The sequence below is a fragment of the Polypterus senegalus genome, chromosome 14, assembly GCF_016835505.1.
Source record: "Polypterus senegalus isolate Bchr_013 chromosome 14, ASM1683550v1, whole genome shotgun sequence".
Classification (NCBI taxonomy): domain Eukaryota; kingdom Metazoa; phylum Chordata; class Cladistia; order Polypteriformes; family Polypteridae; genus Polypterus; species Polypterus senegalus.
Window position 1 is genome coordinate 49,296,275 of NC_053167.1, and position 15,650 is coordinate 49,311,924.

The window sequence follows — 15,650 nt, forward strand, 5'->3', positions numbered from 1 at the left end:
GTGCTGAGTGACTGGTTTGGACTTTGTCAATGCTGACGAGAACACCTTTGAGTTGTATTGAGTTTACTCTAAGCTAGCAGCTATAGATAAACAAATCTATGACCTGTTGAAAAAGCCATTTTATTCTGAAGCAAAATTCCCTGTTTGAGGCAGACATTCTGTATCTAAGTTGTCAGGAAAGCAAGTGAGTTTCTGGTATGGCTGCAGTGTTTTTTATAAATCTATCACAAGAGTTTCTCCTCCTGTGTGAGCTGAATCTAGGACAAGTCCAACTGTGGTATTTTTCAACCCAATAAAACTTCACTACAGCCTCTGAATGCACCAGCACCACAAATCTTGTCCCATGTATTTTCTCACCACCAGTTCTGAATTTCACTAACAGTAACTGCTCTGTCTTTCTCAGTTTCCCAGTTTGTCTCCTTCTTCTTCCACTGGACACAGCTTAAATGTTATTATTGTCGGTGACTTTGTTATGTGGCATTTGAAAGTTGATATGGCGCATGGCAAAGTTAGTTTTTACTTTTTCTCCCAAGCTCATATTTTGAAAATTGCTGCTTATATCCCAGCTAGCCTAAATAACAAAATGAGTATTGTATCAGTTGTATTTCATATCAACATAAATGATAATAAACTTCAGTTGGAAATAAGAAAAAATTCTAGTCTGGTCAATACTGTGTTGAGAATACGTATAATTATAATTTCACATTCTCTACATTCCCAATACCTGAGAAGTGGTATTAATTTTAAGGTGAACTTTCAGCCTTCAATACATTGTTTGTTTCTTCATGTACTGAGCTTAATCATTTATATCAGATTTTCAGTTTTAAGAAAGTAGTGAATGGTTTATGGCTAATATGTGAAGAAAATAATGCAGAAATACTGTGTTTCCCTTTAACAAGTAAATTCCTTAATACGGTCTGAGTTTTAATTTTTGGTTATTCTGGTCCAATATTGATGCAATCATTGGCAATAAGCTTTAATTCTATAAAGGTAATTGTTACAACTCAAGATAATCTTATTTTGATTAAAAATGTCACCACTGATTCTTATAAACCTAAAGCAGTCAAGTCAGGTCAGGTTGGTGAGCATGCAGTGGTACAGTGTGTTTCTTCTCCCACGACATGACGAAACAGCTTGGGATTCTGGTTGGCAACCCCCCCAGGCAGACATATGGTCCTGTCCTGTCCCACCCTCCAGAAATGATGACCATCTATCTGCTGCAGCCAAGTTTTATGTGGACATCCCCTGGCCTGATCCAGCCACTTCGGTCCTCAACAATTAGGTTCCTATGAGCCGGATCACCCTCGGGGAATCACGCCACATGGCCAAAGTGCCATAACTGACGCTCCTTGACAATGCAGGTAATGTGCCTCATTTGGGACTCCATGAGTAACTGCTTGTTCAACACAAAGTCAAACCAGCGTTACCCAAGGATTCTCCGAAGATGCATAGTACTGAAGGATGACGGCTCTCGACAAATCTATTCAAGCTATGCCCTGATCAGGATACTGAGATCCAGCCCTAGAGTCAAATCTGAGGTGATCTTTTAAAATGTTCAGTAAGTAAAAAATCATGAGTGGTCTTCCCTAGACTTTCTTGTATACTCAGATATGGGGATGGATATTTGACGAATAAACTGCAAGACAATGATTACATTTTTATATTATGTACATTAAAGTACCATCAACAACAAATCAATAATATATTGAACAATTATTATAAAAGTAAAGTTGAATAAATCAGACTCTGCAGCTGCATGAATAAAAGGTAAAGTACCACTTTACTTAGAAATATTAGTGGAAATGGCCTAAAAGTTGATATAAATCTACATTTTGTACCTAATTCTTTTTTTTTGTTCTTTATACAATTTCTTGTATTAGGAATTGTTAGTTTTCGCATACCCCTTGGGGTCAGCGTCAGCCATTGTACAGCACCCTTGGAGCAACTGAAAGTTAAGGGCCTTGCTCAAGGGCCCAGCAGAGTAGGATCTATTTTGGTAGTGACAGGGATTCGAACCGGCAACCTTCGGGATACCAGCGCAGATCCTTAGCCTCAGAGCCACTTGTATGGAAAAATTTGGTTGATCGATGTGAAAGTGTACTCAAGTTATCATGTTTACACACACACACAGACATAATGCCAAAAATGGTATTTTCGGAATCATGGAGGTCTAAAATGTGGAATTTGGATGATTCCACTACGTATATGAGAAAGTCAGGGAAGTCTAAAACGTTAAGATTCATCAAAATCTCGACATTAAATTTTTGGACGATTACAATACTTTCTGTATACTTAGTTTACGAAAAAATAAAAAGGTACATTATGAAAATGGTTCATTTAAAAGTTTTAATTACTTTTTAACCCTGTACTATATTTAAAATTCCTATTGACAATTTATTGCCCTTAAGTTTTGCCTTTGAAATCACTAGAATGACCACACAGCGTATAGTGAAGTCAGGATTAATTTTAACTGTGAGTTACATGGGGCCATGTGTATTAGTGCATACATATGTGCGAGTAATTAACAGAAATCTGAAAGATATACTACCGGTATATGCGTTACACTAACAGTAATTCTAAGGCTGCCTGTAAGGATCTTGAACTCTAGTTTGTCTTCTCAGACTTTGCACTTGATTGGAACCTCTAAAAATCTAAATCTGCTAGATACAATTTGTCTAACATGCCTTCTATTCTACATCTTATTGCAGAAGTAATGTAACAATAAATTTAAATAAGTACCTTGGTTATATATGATGACTTCTATAATTTTAACACATATCTTTTTAATAATATTACAAAGGTCAGTTTACAGGGGAATATTACAGTCATGGGGGACTTTAGCTACCAGGATATTAACTGGACTAACTTTGGAAACAGTGAAGTACTTTGTACAATAGCAGGTGTTTATAGCTTATTTATAGACTGTTCAAAGACTATTTTTTAACACAGTATGTTAAAGCACCAATGCAGGGAGAAGCCTGACTTAGTATTTTGTTATAATCAGCATAAAATTAAGGGAGTAGAGGCAAACTGCTTGGGATCATAATATAAAATAATGCTGTGTTTTTCAAGATTTCAGATGTAAAGACTAAAACTGTTAAGGTTAACTTTGGTAGGGCAAATTTTTAACAGATGCAGCAAAATATGGAAGGGATAAACTCGGATAAGCTTTGGAATGTGGAAGCAGTCAAGGAGCAGTGGAATAGGTTTAAAAATGTTTTACACATAATGCAAGAGAGGTACAGGCCAAAATTAAACCTAGTCAGAAATTAAAAAGAAAAAGAAAACTCCATAGAGGGTAAGTAAGGCAATAAAAAGAACCTGCAAAGGAAAATACAGTTGCATAAGGCATATAAGACTAATAACTCTAAAGGTAATCGCAGGATGTATGAAAGCATGAGGGTAAACATTAAGAACAATACTAGGGAAGCTGAAAGGCAGTTAGAGAGGAATATTGTAGATAAGGCAAAAGATGACTTTTAAAAAATATTGTAATAGAAAAAGAACTGTCAAGGACGAGTTGAAGTGTATCAGGAATAGTAAAGGGGAATTAAAATATACAGAAAATGAAAAAGCAGATGCTCTAAACTTGCATTTTTCTGATGTCTTCACGTTTGAGGATATGGATAACCTCCCAAAAATTAAAAGGAGTAGTGAGGAGGTACTAAGTGATTTGGAAATTGTAGCAGGAGAAGAACTGCTCAAATTAAGAAGGCTGAAATCAAACATATCACCAGGACCAGATAATATTTATATCTGAGTGTCACTGCACACTGGAAAAATTCCAAAAGACTGGAAAATGGCAAATAATGTCCTGTTATATACAAAGGTTGTTTGTGCAGATCCAAGTAACTATAGGCAAGTAAGCTTAACATGTATCTCAGGTAAATTAATGAAAGGAATAATCAAGGAAAAGACAGCAACACATGGTAACAACGAGAGTTTTACTGAAAAGTCAGCATGGGTTTATACGAGGGAGGTCGTGTTTTACTAACTGCTAGAATTGTATAAGGAAGCAACAAAAGAATAAAATCAAAGCATTGCATGTGATAATATTTATCATGACCAAAACATTTGATAAGGTACCACATGACAAGATCGACAAGTGGAGATTCAGGATGTAGTGTGTAGATGGGTACAGAACTGGCTAAAATTCAGGAAGTAGAGGGTCATTGTGCAAAGAAACCTTATTAGATGTTAAGTGTTGTCCAAAAGGGGTCAGTGCTAAGACCACTACTATTTTACTATATTTAAATGATTTGGATAGGATTATAAATAACAAGCTGGTTAAATTTGCAGATGACACCAGGTTAGTAGAACTGGAAAATAATCTGAATCCATTAAATCATTACATAGGGTTTTGAACATCATACATGCTTGGGCAGATTTGTGGTAGATGAAATTTAACGTAAGTAAATGTATAGTATACATGTAGGAAGTAAGATGATAGATGTCAATACTGTAAGCGATGGCTGGCAGCCCAACCCGGCTGGGATGCCCAGGATATGGAAGGATGCGGGAAGGCAGCTTCTTTACTACTCCAAGAGATGTTAGATGTCAGCTCACCGGATTACAGAGGTGCCCTGGAATTCTGCAGGGCAATATGGGACTTGCAGTTCTTTATCTCAACCCTGTTGGGTGCCGTGGTCACCGCCAGGGGGTACTGTGGAGGACTTATATGAGACAAGGTTTTTGCCTAACTCGGAAGTGGTGGCAGACCACGTGGGCGGAACAGCTAGAAGTACTTCTGGGTTGGCCAATATAAAAGGAACCACCTCAAACCCAGTCAGGCAGCCAGAGTCTGGAGGTGGAGGGCAAAGCTTGCTGGGAGGAGTGGAGGAGAAAAAGAGATGGAAAGAATCATGTGCGTGCCTAATTACTTGTGGTTGTGGTGGTGGAAAGCATTGTGAAGGGTTTCCTCGCAATAAAACAAATCATTGTGGTTTTAACTTGTGTCCTCAGTATCTGTCCTGTTCGGTTTGAGGAGCAACAGTGCCCTCTAGTGGCCAATGAGAGGTCTAAAAACCTGAAAGTACACCTTATGAGAAGGATTTAGGAGTTGTAAAGGAATCGTCATTGTCAACTTCCAGACAGTGTTCAGATACCATTGAGATGGCTAACAGGATGTTAAGTTATAAACCAAAATGTGTACAGTACAAGTCAAAGTTGGCAATGTTCATTCTTTATAATGCATTGGTAAGGCCTCATCTGGAGTAAAATGTACAGTTTTGGTCTCCACGCTACAAAGAAGAAGATAGACTAGGCTGATTCCAAAATTAAAGGGAAGGAGTTATGATGAAATATTCAAACAGCCAAGCCTTTTTAGATCAAGCAAAATGAGATACTGAAGCATCATAACTGAAGTGTTCAAAATTATGAATTGATTTAATACAGTGGATAAAGACTAAATTGGCACAGTGTATCAAGACTGTTACTTTAAAATGAGTTCAACAAGAGCATGAGGACATGGTGGGGAAAACTGTTAAGGGCAGGACATTATTCTTCAAACAGAGAACCATAGACACATGAAATTAGTTATCAGGTAGTGTGGTTGACAAGAGGACTTTAATGATCTTCAAAACTTGACTGTGTTATTTTGGAGGAATTAAGTGAATAGGACTGGCAGACATTTTTGGGCTGAATGGCCCGATCTTGTCTAATGTTCTCATTTTCTGGTCCTGTCTTTTTTACACATAAACATTGCCTAAGATCAGTATGACTCATTAATGAATTGGTCTCCATCAGTTTGATTAATTACGTATAAAACTAGTAATCACTTTGACCAACACATTTGTTTTTATCTTATACTGTAACTGACAGTTCTCATCTGTCCCTATGTGTATGATATGAACTTTGTTTTAACTCCTTTTTTAATGTTTTCTTACCCGAATGTAAGTGTCCTGATGTACTTTGGCAAGATACAGCATGTTATCCAAGGCAAGCATTCCTGGTGGAGTTTGTGTGAAATCCATAGCTGGATTTATGTGATTCTGTAATTGAGACAAACAGATTATGAGGTAATTTTAGATTGCTTTCACATCAAAAAACATTCTGTTACATATAGTAGCTAGGGTTTTAGGATTTAATATGTTCATTAGGATGAACAGAAGCTCACAAGGTATAAATATTGCCATGAGTGGTAGAGATATACTAAGGTCTTTCTTCTAGGAGCAGTCAGGAGAATTGTCTGTGATGTTAAATACAGTCAGTACACAGAAATCATTACTAATCTTTCAACATTTACTGGACAATACAAAAATCAAGTCCAGAAAATGGAGCACAAGTCAATACCAGTAAGTCTTTCTCTGAAAGGTTTTCTTTATGTTTTGTGTTTCTTGTTTGATCCCCTCATTTGAAACATTTTTTAAAACATTGTTGGGTGCACTGCCTTCTTTTATAGCCCGACTATGCCTGTTTAACATTTCACTTTCCCACATGTCATTGCAACAGCAATAAACAATCAAAACAACAGGTGATAAAAACGCAACAAAATGAAAATGCCAGAAATTAAAGATTAAAATGTTCCTGACAGGTTGACTAATATGAAAGACACTGCATTGTCCAGTAGTAGGAGGCAGTAATCAATTCCAGTAGACATAGTATCATGACATTAATTAATTCAAGTCCCACGACTCTTGACGCTTACTGTGAATCCCAGCATTTTGTAGTCCTTGGTGTACATGGCCTTTCGTTTCTCAGTACTGCTGTTTGGATCAGAATCCGCATCAAAGGCAATTCTACGTAACTCGAAGATAATGTCCCTTTGACCCTGCAAAGAAAATTTACGGAGGCATTGGCAAAAAGGAAATGGACACATTGTTATTTGTTTCTGGTCTGCATTTAACACAACCATATCAGAACATCTCCATAGCAAACTTCTCAGTATGAATCTGGACTGTGCCACATTGACTCTGTATCTCTGACATTCCAAATAAAAGATGCTACAAATTCAGGGATGTGTTCTGTTTGTTATACTTTTCACTCTACATCAATGACTGAACTTTCAGTGACCCTTCTGTTAAAACTGCTGAATTGCATTTATGACACCACCCTGATTGGTCTGATTATGGATGGGAATGAGATGCATTATTGAAATTAGGTAGAGCAGTTGGCCAGTTGCTGCACCCTCAATAATTTTTACTTAAATTCCCTAAAAATGATTGTGGACTTTATTAGACATTTCTCACCTCCTACACCACTAGTTATAAATCATGTCACTGTAAACAGGATGAGGATGGGATCATTTAATGTTCTTGGCACAACTATCACTTTCTGTCTGAACTGGAATAAAAACATAACTGCTCTTTTTAAAAAAAATAGTTTTATAGAGCTGTTAGGAAAGATTCCTCACTCTGTAATAGTCTGGTATAACAATGCATCTGGTCACAATTGTTATCTGGACAGCAGAAAAGATACAGGCCTGAATCTGGACTCAATTTAGGTCCTGTATACATAACAGGAAAGGAAATGTGCCTGAAATATGATCAAAGACTTCACTCACGAGGGCCACCATCTCTTTCAGTTATTTCCAACAAGGAGGTTTTGCTGGACCAAAAGCAAGAATTACTAGACTTAGAAACAGTTTCTTTACTACTGCAGTCACTATGGTTAAACACAGTATCCTCTTTTTCTGTCTTTTAGTAATTTCTAAACTTCTTCATCCAATCTTAATTATGTTTATTTTTTATTCTCTGTTTAGATTACAAGGACGTACTTGATATATTACTGGGTGAGAGTGCAATTTTGTTTAACCATATTGTTGTATAAGTTTTGTGCAATATTTTTTCACTACTGCTTTATATAATGTTGTGATGTGCCATTATTTGTGCATTGCATTGTTTAATTGTATTTACCTTGTTATGTTAATGGATGTAACACCAAGACAAAATTCCTAGCAACTATGTTGCCTGGCAATAAACAAAGAAAAATCAAGTTCAAGATAATAAGGACCTGTTACAAAGAAATTGCACCATTTCATTTTAAGAGTATGCTGTTCCATAATTACCGTTCATCATGTTACACATGAGCTACTTCAAGCATCATATCCTCCTATGTGTACTTCAAAAATTACTACCACCTTGCCTATTTATTGATTTTATAGTTATTTTAACAGCAAAATTATTACATACATTACTCATAGATAGAAAAGGACAATTTATACACTGTTATAGTCAATCAGCTATACTGGATTCTTCACTACAGATTGTTTCCCAGAAAAAAATGGTCAGTCTTAAAAATGTACCATTGTTAACACAAAATTTGACCAAAAATTGCACAGTACAGTGGAACCTCGGTTCACGAACGTCCCGGTTCACGTACAACTCAGTTCATGACCAAAAAGCTTGCCAAACTTTTGCCTCGGTTCACAACCACACACTCGGTATACGAACAAGCCAGTTTCCCTTGCCTGCCTGAGCTGAGCTGAGAGAAAGAGAGAGAGCGAGCACGTGCCTGCTGGGGAGGGGGAGGAGGAGATTGCTGCACATGTTTGCCTGCCTATCTGCAGGCTGTACGTGCTAGCGCACCACCCCCCCCACCACAGGCAGCCTGAGAGAGAAAGAAAGAGAGAGAGAGAGAGAGAGAGCCGCTGCTGCAAGAGCTCTGTTCATTGTTCTTCTTCCATTGGCTTCTAAGCAAGTGAAGAGTGGTTTGAAGAAAATTTTGAAAAAAAATGAAATCGAAGTAAAGAAAGAAATTACAAGAGGTGGTAAAACTGTTTACCAGTTTACTCATTTACCAATTTGAGAACCCTCGTGCTTTCAAGCAGCATAATGTAAACAAAGCCAGACTGCCAGCAAACATGAAGGGTTGGGTCACAAGAACTTTGTTTTTGGAATGGCTGCATGAGGCTTTCACTCCCACCAGCTAAACAGCTAAAAGCACCAGAAACCCATGAAATCACAAGAGAGAAAACACCTGAAGGAAAAAACTTCATGCCAGAACTCGACTCATGCAAGGTTAGTTTTCTTGGTGGTTTTTGTATTACGGATTTTTCAAAAGTTAATTTTTCATTTCATAACGCTATTTGTTGCAAATGTTCGCTTTTTTCCTTGTGCTTAAAACTCATGAAAGTGTTTGCAGATGGAGTTTTTCATAGCACGATTAGGTGCAATGTTACCTTTCTCTTTTTTCAAATGTTCCTTTTTTTTTGCTGTGCTTAAAACTCATTTTAAAAACATTTGTTTACAGCGATCAGGCTTTAAGTTTAATAGCGTGATCTCCTGCAATCTTACTTTTTTGGTTGCTTGTGAGTTGGTTTTTAAATGCACTTCGGATTTGGTCGATGTTCCTTTTTTTCTGCTGTGCTTAAAACTCATTTAAAAAAAAAATGCTGCGCGAGCATGTGCTACAGAGAGATTAGAGCGGCAGTAAGCGCAGAGAGAGCGTGCAGCTGACAGGGAAGGGATGGGAGGGATAGGAGTGTGTGTGTGTGTGTGTGTGTGTGCGCTCGTGCTACAGAGAGAGAGAGAGCGCGTGAGCCAGCTTGTGTAGCTGAGCAGGGAGCCTGGGTGTTTTGTGTCAGTGTTATTCAATGTTTTTACATTAGTTTACTATTACACTGTGCATTCTATGGTGTAATCTATACTAATAAAAGGCAAAGCCCTCACTCACTCACTCACTCACTCACTCACTCACTCACTCACTCACTGACTCATCACTAATTCTCCAACTTCCCGTGTGGGTGGAAGGCTGAAATTTGGCAGGTTCATTCCTTACAGCTTCCTTACAAAAGTTGGGCAGGTTTTATATCGAAATTCTACGCGTAATGGTCATAACTGGAAGCAGTTTTTCTCCATTTACTGTAATGGAGATGAGCTTCAACGCCGTGGGGGCGGAGTTTCGTGTGACATCATCACGCCTCCCACGTAATCACGCAGTACATAGAAAACCAGGAAGACCTAAAAAGCGCTGAAGAAAACATGCATTATATAATTGAGAAGGCAGCGAAACAATAAGAAGCGGCGAGTGACATATACAACCATATTCATGACTTCTGCTACTTCGGAAACAAAGCACGATGTAAACCTACACTTTAAATTAAGTTCATAGACAGGCTGCGCTGGCGTTTGTAATTTAGTGCCTGCCCATATAAGGCCGTCCGTCAGCGGCAATCCAATAGCAAACTCCCACTAAATATTCACGGGTTAAGGACTGTGCTTATGCAGAGGAAGATGAGATGGTCAGGGTGGTGTTTGGTACAAACTCAGCGAAACTGCGAGAGAAAGTTTTAAGTGCCAGGACTAAGGTAACATTAAATACAGCCATGGACATAGCACGAGATGGCACCAGCACAGCTGGGAAACTTCGATGCATGTACACCGAGGCTCACGTGAACTGGCGCGTGCACAGATAAAAGCAACAGTTCCAAAGAGCTGAACAAAACCGAATTACACAATTGAAAAGGCAGCAAAAATATGAAGCGTTTGATACATACAAGCATATTCATAAATCCAAAACAAAGCACACGTTGGAAAAAGTCAATGTCCGCTAAAGGAAGACAGTGTAAAAAACGTGCATGCAGTGTGTCAGGTCTCAGATAAAGAAGAAGGCGAGCTGTTTATTGATGCAGTAAGAAACGAATCGATGAATGAAACCTGTCATCTTTACAGCGATTGACAAACACGGAATGTAACTTGAATACAACACATCCTACAAATACGAACCTGATTGAAAGAAATAATGATAATCAAATCCTTGATGACAGCAACACTCAGTAACACTCACAAAACAAATACTGTATATTGACAGTCATGTTACGTTATTTTTAAAATGTTCCCTTTTCTTTTTCATAGCTTTTTTAACACACTACTTCTCCGCTGCGATACGCGGGTATATATATATATATATATATATATATAACCCGATCTACATACTCGAATAATGGATACTTTATTAGCCCTCAATGATTGTTTTGGTAAAGCCATACTCAGTGTATTCATTAGATGAGCGGTAAAAAGTAAGAGCGAGGAAGGATGACTTATTGAGGCATGCAGGCTGTAGTGCGCGTCAACTCTATCTGAATTGCGATCACATTTGAAAAATATATCTTTTCAAGTTCTATTTAGTCCATATGTGTCAAACTCAAGGGCGGGCCACATCCGACCGCGTAATTATATCCGCCCGAGATCATTTTATATACTGTATTATTGTTATTAAAGCCGGGTATATGAAGCGCTGGTAACACAATAAACTACAGATCCCATAATGCAGCGCTTCAGCTGCCTTCCGAACACTTACCGAGTTAATCAAGTTATTGCGAAGCTAGCTCACACGATGCTGAAGAGAAAAGTTGATTCTGAAAATAGAGCCTTTAAAAACCGATGGGAGGCTGAGTATATGTTTACTAAACCCGTGTGTCTCATTTGTGGAGCTAATGTGGCTGTAATTACAGAATTTAATCTAAGACGGCACTATGAGACAAAACATCAGGTTAACCTGAATGCAATGCAGAAGATACAGAAAGCAGCATAATTAAATAAGAATCTGACACTTCAGCGGACGTTTTAACCCGTGCACAATCACAAAGTGATTTCAAGTGAAGCTGCTTTTATGGGAGACACAAATGCACCAGTGCACTTGCCCCACTTTCCCTGTTGCCAAGTAATGTTAAACCAAGTCGTCACTACGGTGTTCCCAAATCGCACTTTGCTGATAAACTGAGCGCACTGAGTTTGCACGGCGCTTTGGTGACTTTGAAGAACAAAAAGTCCGTCTACATGCGGCTCGAACCTTGTGCATGTTTGGTAGCACATATCTGTGTGAGAAGCTCTTCTCAGTGATAAAGACTAACAAAACAGCACACAGGAGTCGCCTCACTGATGAGCACCTGCAATCCATCCTGAGAATCTCCACAACACAGAACCTCACACCAAACATAAACGAACCTGTGGCCAAAAAAAGATGCCAGGCGTCCAGCTCTAAAATGACATATGAGCAAAGAAACTGAATGATTTGATTTGTTATTGCTGAAAGAACACATTTCATTTATATTTCTAGGTTTTGTTATGCAGCATGTTCATATTTGAATTTGTATCATTTTGACAGGATATATTTTTATGGAGAGCAAAATCTTTTGGGATATTTAAAATCTAAGTTTATTTTTATATAAAATTACATAAGAGTAAAGAAATGTGAATGTTTGTTCTTTTAACGTTTACTTTATTTCTAACTTGTATAATTTAGACAGGATAAATTTTTATGGAGAGCAAAATATTATAAGTTGTTTAAGGTTTGAGTTGATTTATTCACGAATAATATTCCTGTCTGTTTTTACCATTCCTACCAAAGATATTTCTGTCGACTAAATAAAAATTCCTTCTATTTAAAATTTAAATAGAACTTGAACAAATACGATAGTTCATAATATCCACGCAGACTTGCGTAAGAGCGGAGTTATCCGTTTTAACAAGCAGCGTATTGCACTGATCTGAAATAGCTGTGTGTGTATATATGTAGATATGTATGTATATGTATATATATGTTTATATATGTGTGTGTGTATGTATATATATATATGTATTTGTGTGTATATATGTATGTGTGTATGTATTTATGTGTGTGTGTATATGTATGTGTATATATGTAGATATATATATGTATATATATGTGTATATGTATAGATATGTATATATATATATGTTTATGTGTGTGTGTGTAAATATATATATATATATGACAACAACACTCATCACTCACAACAGTGACAAAACAATTACATTGACAATCATGTTACGTTATTTTCAAAATGTTTCCTTTTCTTTTCATTGCTTCTTTAACACACTACTTCTCCGCTGCGAAGCGCGGGTATTTTGCTAGTTAACTATATTTGTGCTTAATCTTTACATATTTTTACATATTTACATACAGTTTGTACGGTCTGGAACGGATTAATTGTATTTACATACAATCCTATGGGGGAAACTGCTTCGGTTCACGACCAACTCGGTTTACGACCAAAGTTCTGGAACAAATTATGGTCGTGAACTGAGGTTCCACTGTATAGCTAAAAAGTGGGGTGTGGTATTTAGAGTGGTGAAAAACTTTACTCGCCATTTTTATGAATTGGGATTGTCCCTTTAACTAGGAATAATCAATCTTTTGGTTGTAGGAAATTATGCATTCCAGACCTGGCAACAATCTGACTTAATTTAATTGATATTTAAAGTGCTATATATGACAAAGACTTATCCAACTACTACATGATGGGTAGAATACAAAGCATCTCTTGACTGGCCTGCTGCCACAATCCACATTGGCACAGACTTTTAAAGATGAATTCCATTAATTTGGTTAATACATTTACAGAGCTCTTACAGCAAAATAAAAATAATATAAAGTAAATGAACATCCACCCATCAACTTTTAGCCTAGTTTTTCTTTTTAACGAATTTTCATTATGCATTCCCTATTCATATATACAAAGTTTCATTACAAGCTCTTTACAGATTTATCAAGAACTAGCAAAATACCTGCGCTTCGCAGCGGAAAAGTAGTGTGTTAAAGAAGTTATGAAAAAGAAAAGGAAACATTTTAAAAATAATGTAACATGATTGTCAATGTAATTGTTTTGTGACTGTTATGAGTGTTGCTGTCATCAAGGATTTGATCATCATTATTTCTTTCAATCAGGTTCGTATTTGGAGGTAAACTGATTTGGTCGTGAACTGAAGCAATTTCCCCCCATAGGATTGTATGTAAATACAATTAATCCGTTCCAGACCATATGAACTGTATGTAAATATATATTTTTTTTGTTTTTAAGCACAAATATAATTACAGTGATCCCTTGCTGTATCGCGCTTTGACTTTCGCGGTTTTGCTCTATCGCGGATTTTATATGTAAGCATATGTAAATGTATATTGTGGATTTTTCGCTGATTCGCCTATTTCTGCGGACAATGGGTCTTTTAATTTATGGTACATGCTTCCTCAGTTTGTTTGCCCAGTTGATTTCATACAAGGGACGCTATTGGCGGATGGCTTAGAAGCTACCCAATCAGAGCACGTATTACATATTAACTAAAACTCCTCGATGCTATAAGATATGCCTCCTGCGCGGTGCTCGATTGTTTGCTTGTCTCTGCCTCTATCTCACCCTCTCTGACATTCTCTGCGCCTGACGGAGGGGGTGTGAGCAGAGGTGCTGTTTGCACAGAAGCTGTTTGCCTAGTGGATACGGACGCTCCTCTAAGAAATGCCGCTTTATCGAGGTGCGTCCAAAAGCACACTTATTGATTTTTGATTGTTTGCTTTAATCTCTCTCTCTCTCTCTCTCTGGCGTTCTCTGTGCTTGACGGAGGAGATGTGAGCAGAGGGGCTTTTGCACAGAGGCTGTTTGCTTAGAAGATAAGGACGCTCCTGTAAAAAATGCTGAAAGGCTACCTTCGCATTGATCCTATCATTGCCGCTGCTTTATCGCGGTGCTTGCATACTTAAAAGCGCAACAGCCCTGTTGATTTTTCATTGTTTACTTTACTCTCTCTCTGACATTCTTCGCTCCTTACACGCACTTTGAAGAGGAGGATATGTTTGCATTCTTTTAATTGTGAGAAAGAACTGTCATCTCTGTCTTGTCATGGAGCACAGTTTAAACTTTTGACTAAAGGGTGTTATTTCATGTCTAGAGGGCTCTAATAATGTTAAAAAACGTATTTAGAAGGTCGTAAACAGGTTTTCTATGCTCTAACTGCGAAAATATTAGATTTATAAATAAAGAATCCTACTTCGTGGAAATTCATTTATCTGTCTGGAGCGGATTAACCGCGATAAACAAGGGTTTACTGTATAACTGTGCGGAGAATATTTATAAACAGTGTGGGAGAGTTTCTAAGGGCTTAAAATATATAAAAATAATCATACAAACATATGGATTCTACTTCGCGGATTTTCACCTATCGCGGGGGGTTCTGGAAAGCAACACCCGCAATCGAGGAGGGATTACTGTATACCATAGAATGCACAGCGTAATAGTAAACTAAATGTAAAAACATTGAATAACACTGAGAAAACCTTGAACAACAGAAAAAACTAACACTGCAATAGTTCGCGCTATAGCGCTACCAACCGCTGGCTAAAAACACTTTTTTTAATGAGTTTTAAGCACAGGGGAAAAATGAACACTTGAAAACAATCCGTAATTTAATAAACCACCAAGAAAAATAATATTGCAACAATGCACGCTACTAACAGATCGCTGGAAACAGAAGTGACCGAGCTGCAGGCTATAGCTGTATATATGGACGAAAGAATGTTCCAGTTACGACCGTTGCGCGTAGAATTTTGAAATGAAACCTGCCCAACTTTTGTAAGTAAGCTGTAAGGAATGAGCCAGCCAAATTTCAGCTTTCTACCTACACGGGAAGTTGGAGAATTAGTGATGCGTGAGTCAGCCAGTCAGTGAGTGAGTCAGTCAGACAGTCAGTGAGTGAGTCAGTCAGTGAGGGCTTTGCCTTTTATTAGTATAGATACAAGTAATGATTGGGGAACTGGGATTTTACGACTGGTCAGATGTATTACTTTACATGAACAAACACACAGTAGTGTAAGAACACATGCAAGGTAACATATACATTTCTATCCCAAAATTGAACAGCTAAAATAAAATGAGTAATACATTAAAAAATGCTTGCTTTAAATTAATACTCTGCCAG

The 15,650-nt window shown here is 37.6% G+C and overlaps 1 protein-coding gene across 6 annotated transcripts in view; it reads right to left on the reverse strand.

Moving 5' to 3' along the window:
* Positions 1-15,650, reverse strand: part of elmo2 (engulfment and cell motility 2) — a 155,867-nt gene that overhangs the window by 39,443 nt on the left and 100,774 nt on the right. For all 6 annotated transcript variants that reach the window (XM_039776595.1, XM_039776593.1, XM_039776596.1 and 3 more), the window contains 2 exons: positions 6,647-6,769; positions 5,886-5,990 (listed from right to left, as the gene is read on the reverse strand). In XM_039776595.1, the coding sequence (XP_039632529.1) occupies positions 5,886-5,990; positions 6,647-6,769 (228 nt within the window). The remainder of the gene's footprint in view (positions 1-5,885; positions 5,991-6,646; positions 6,770-15,650) is intronic.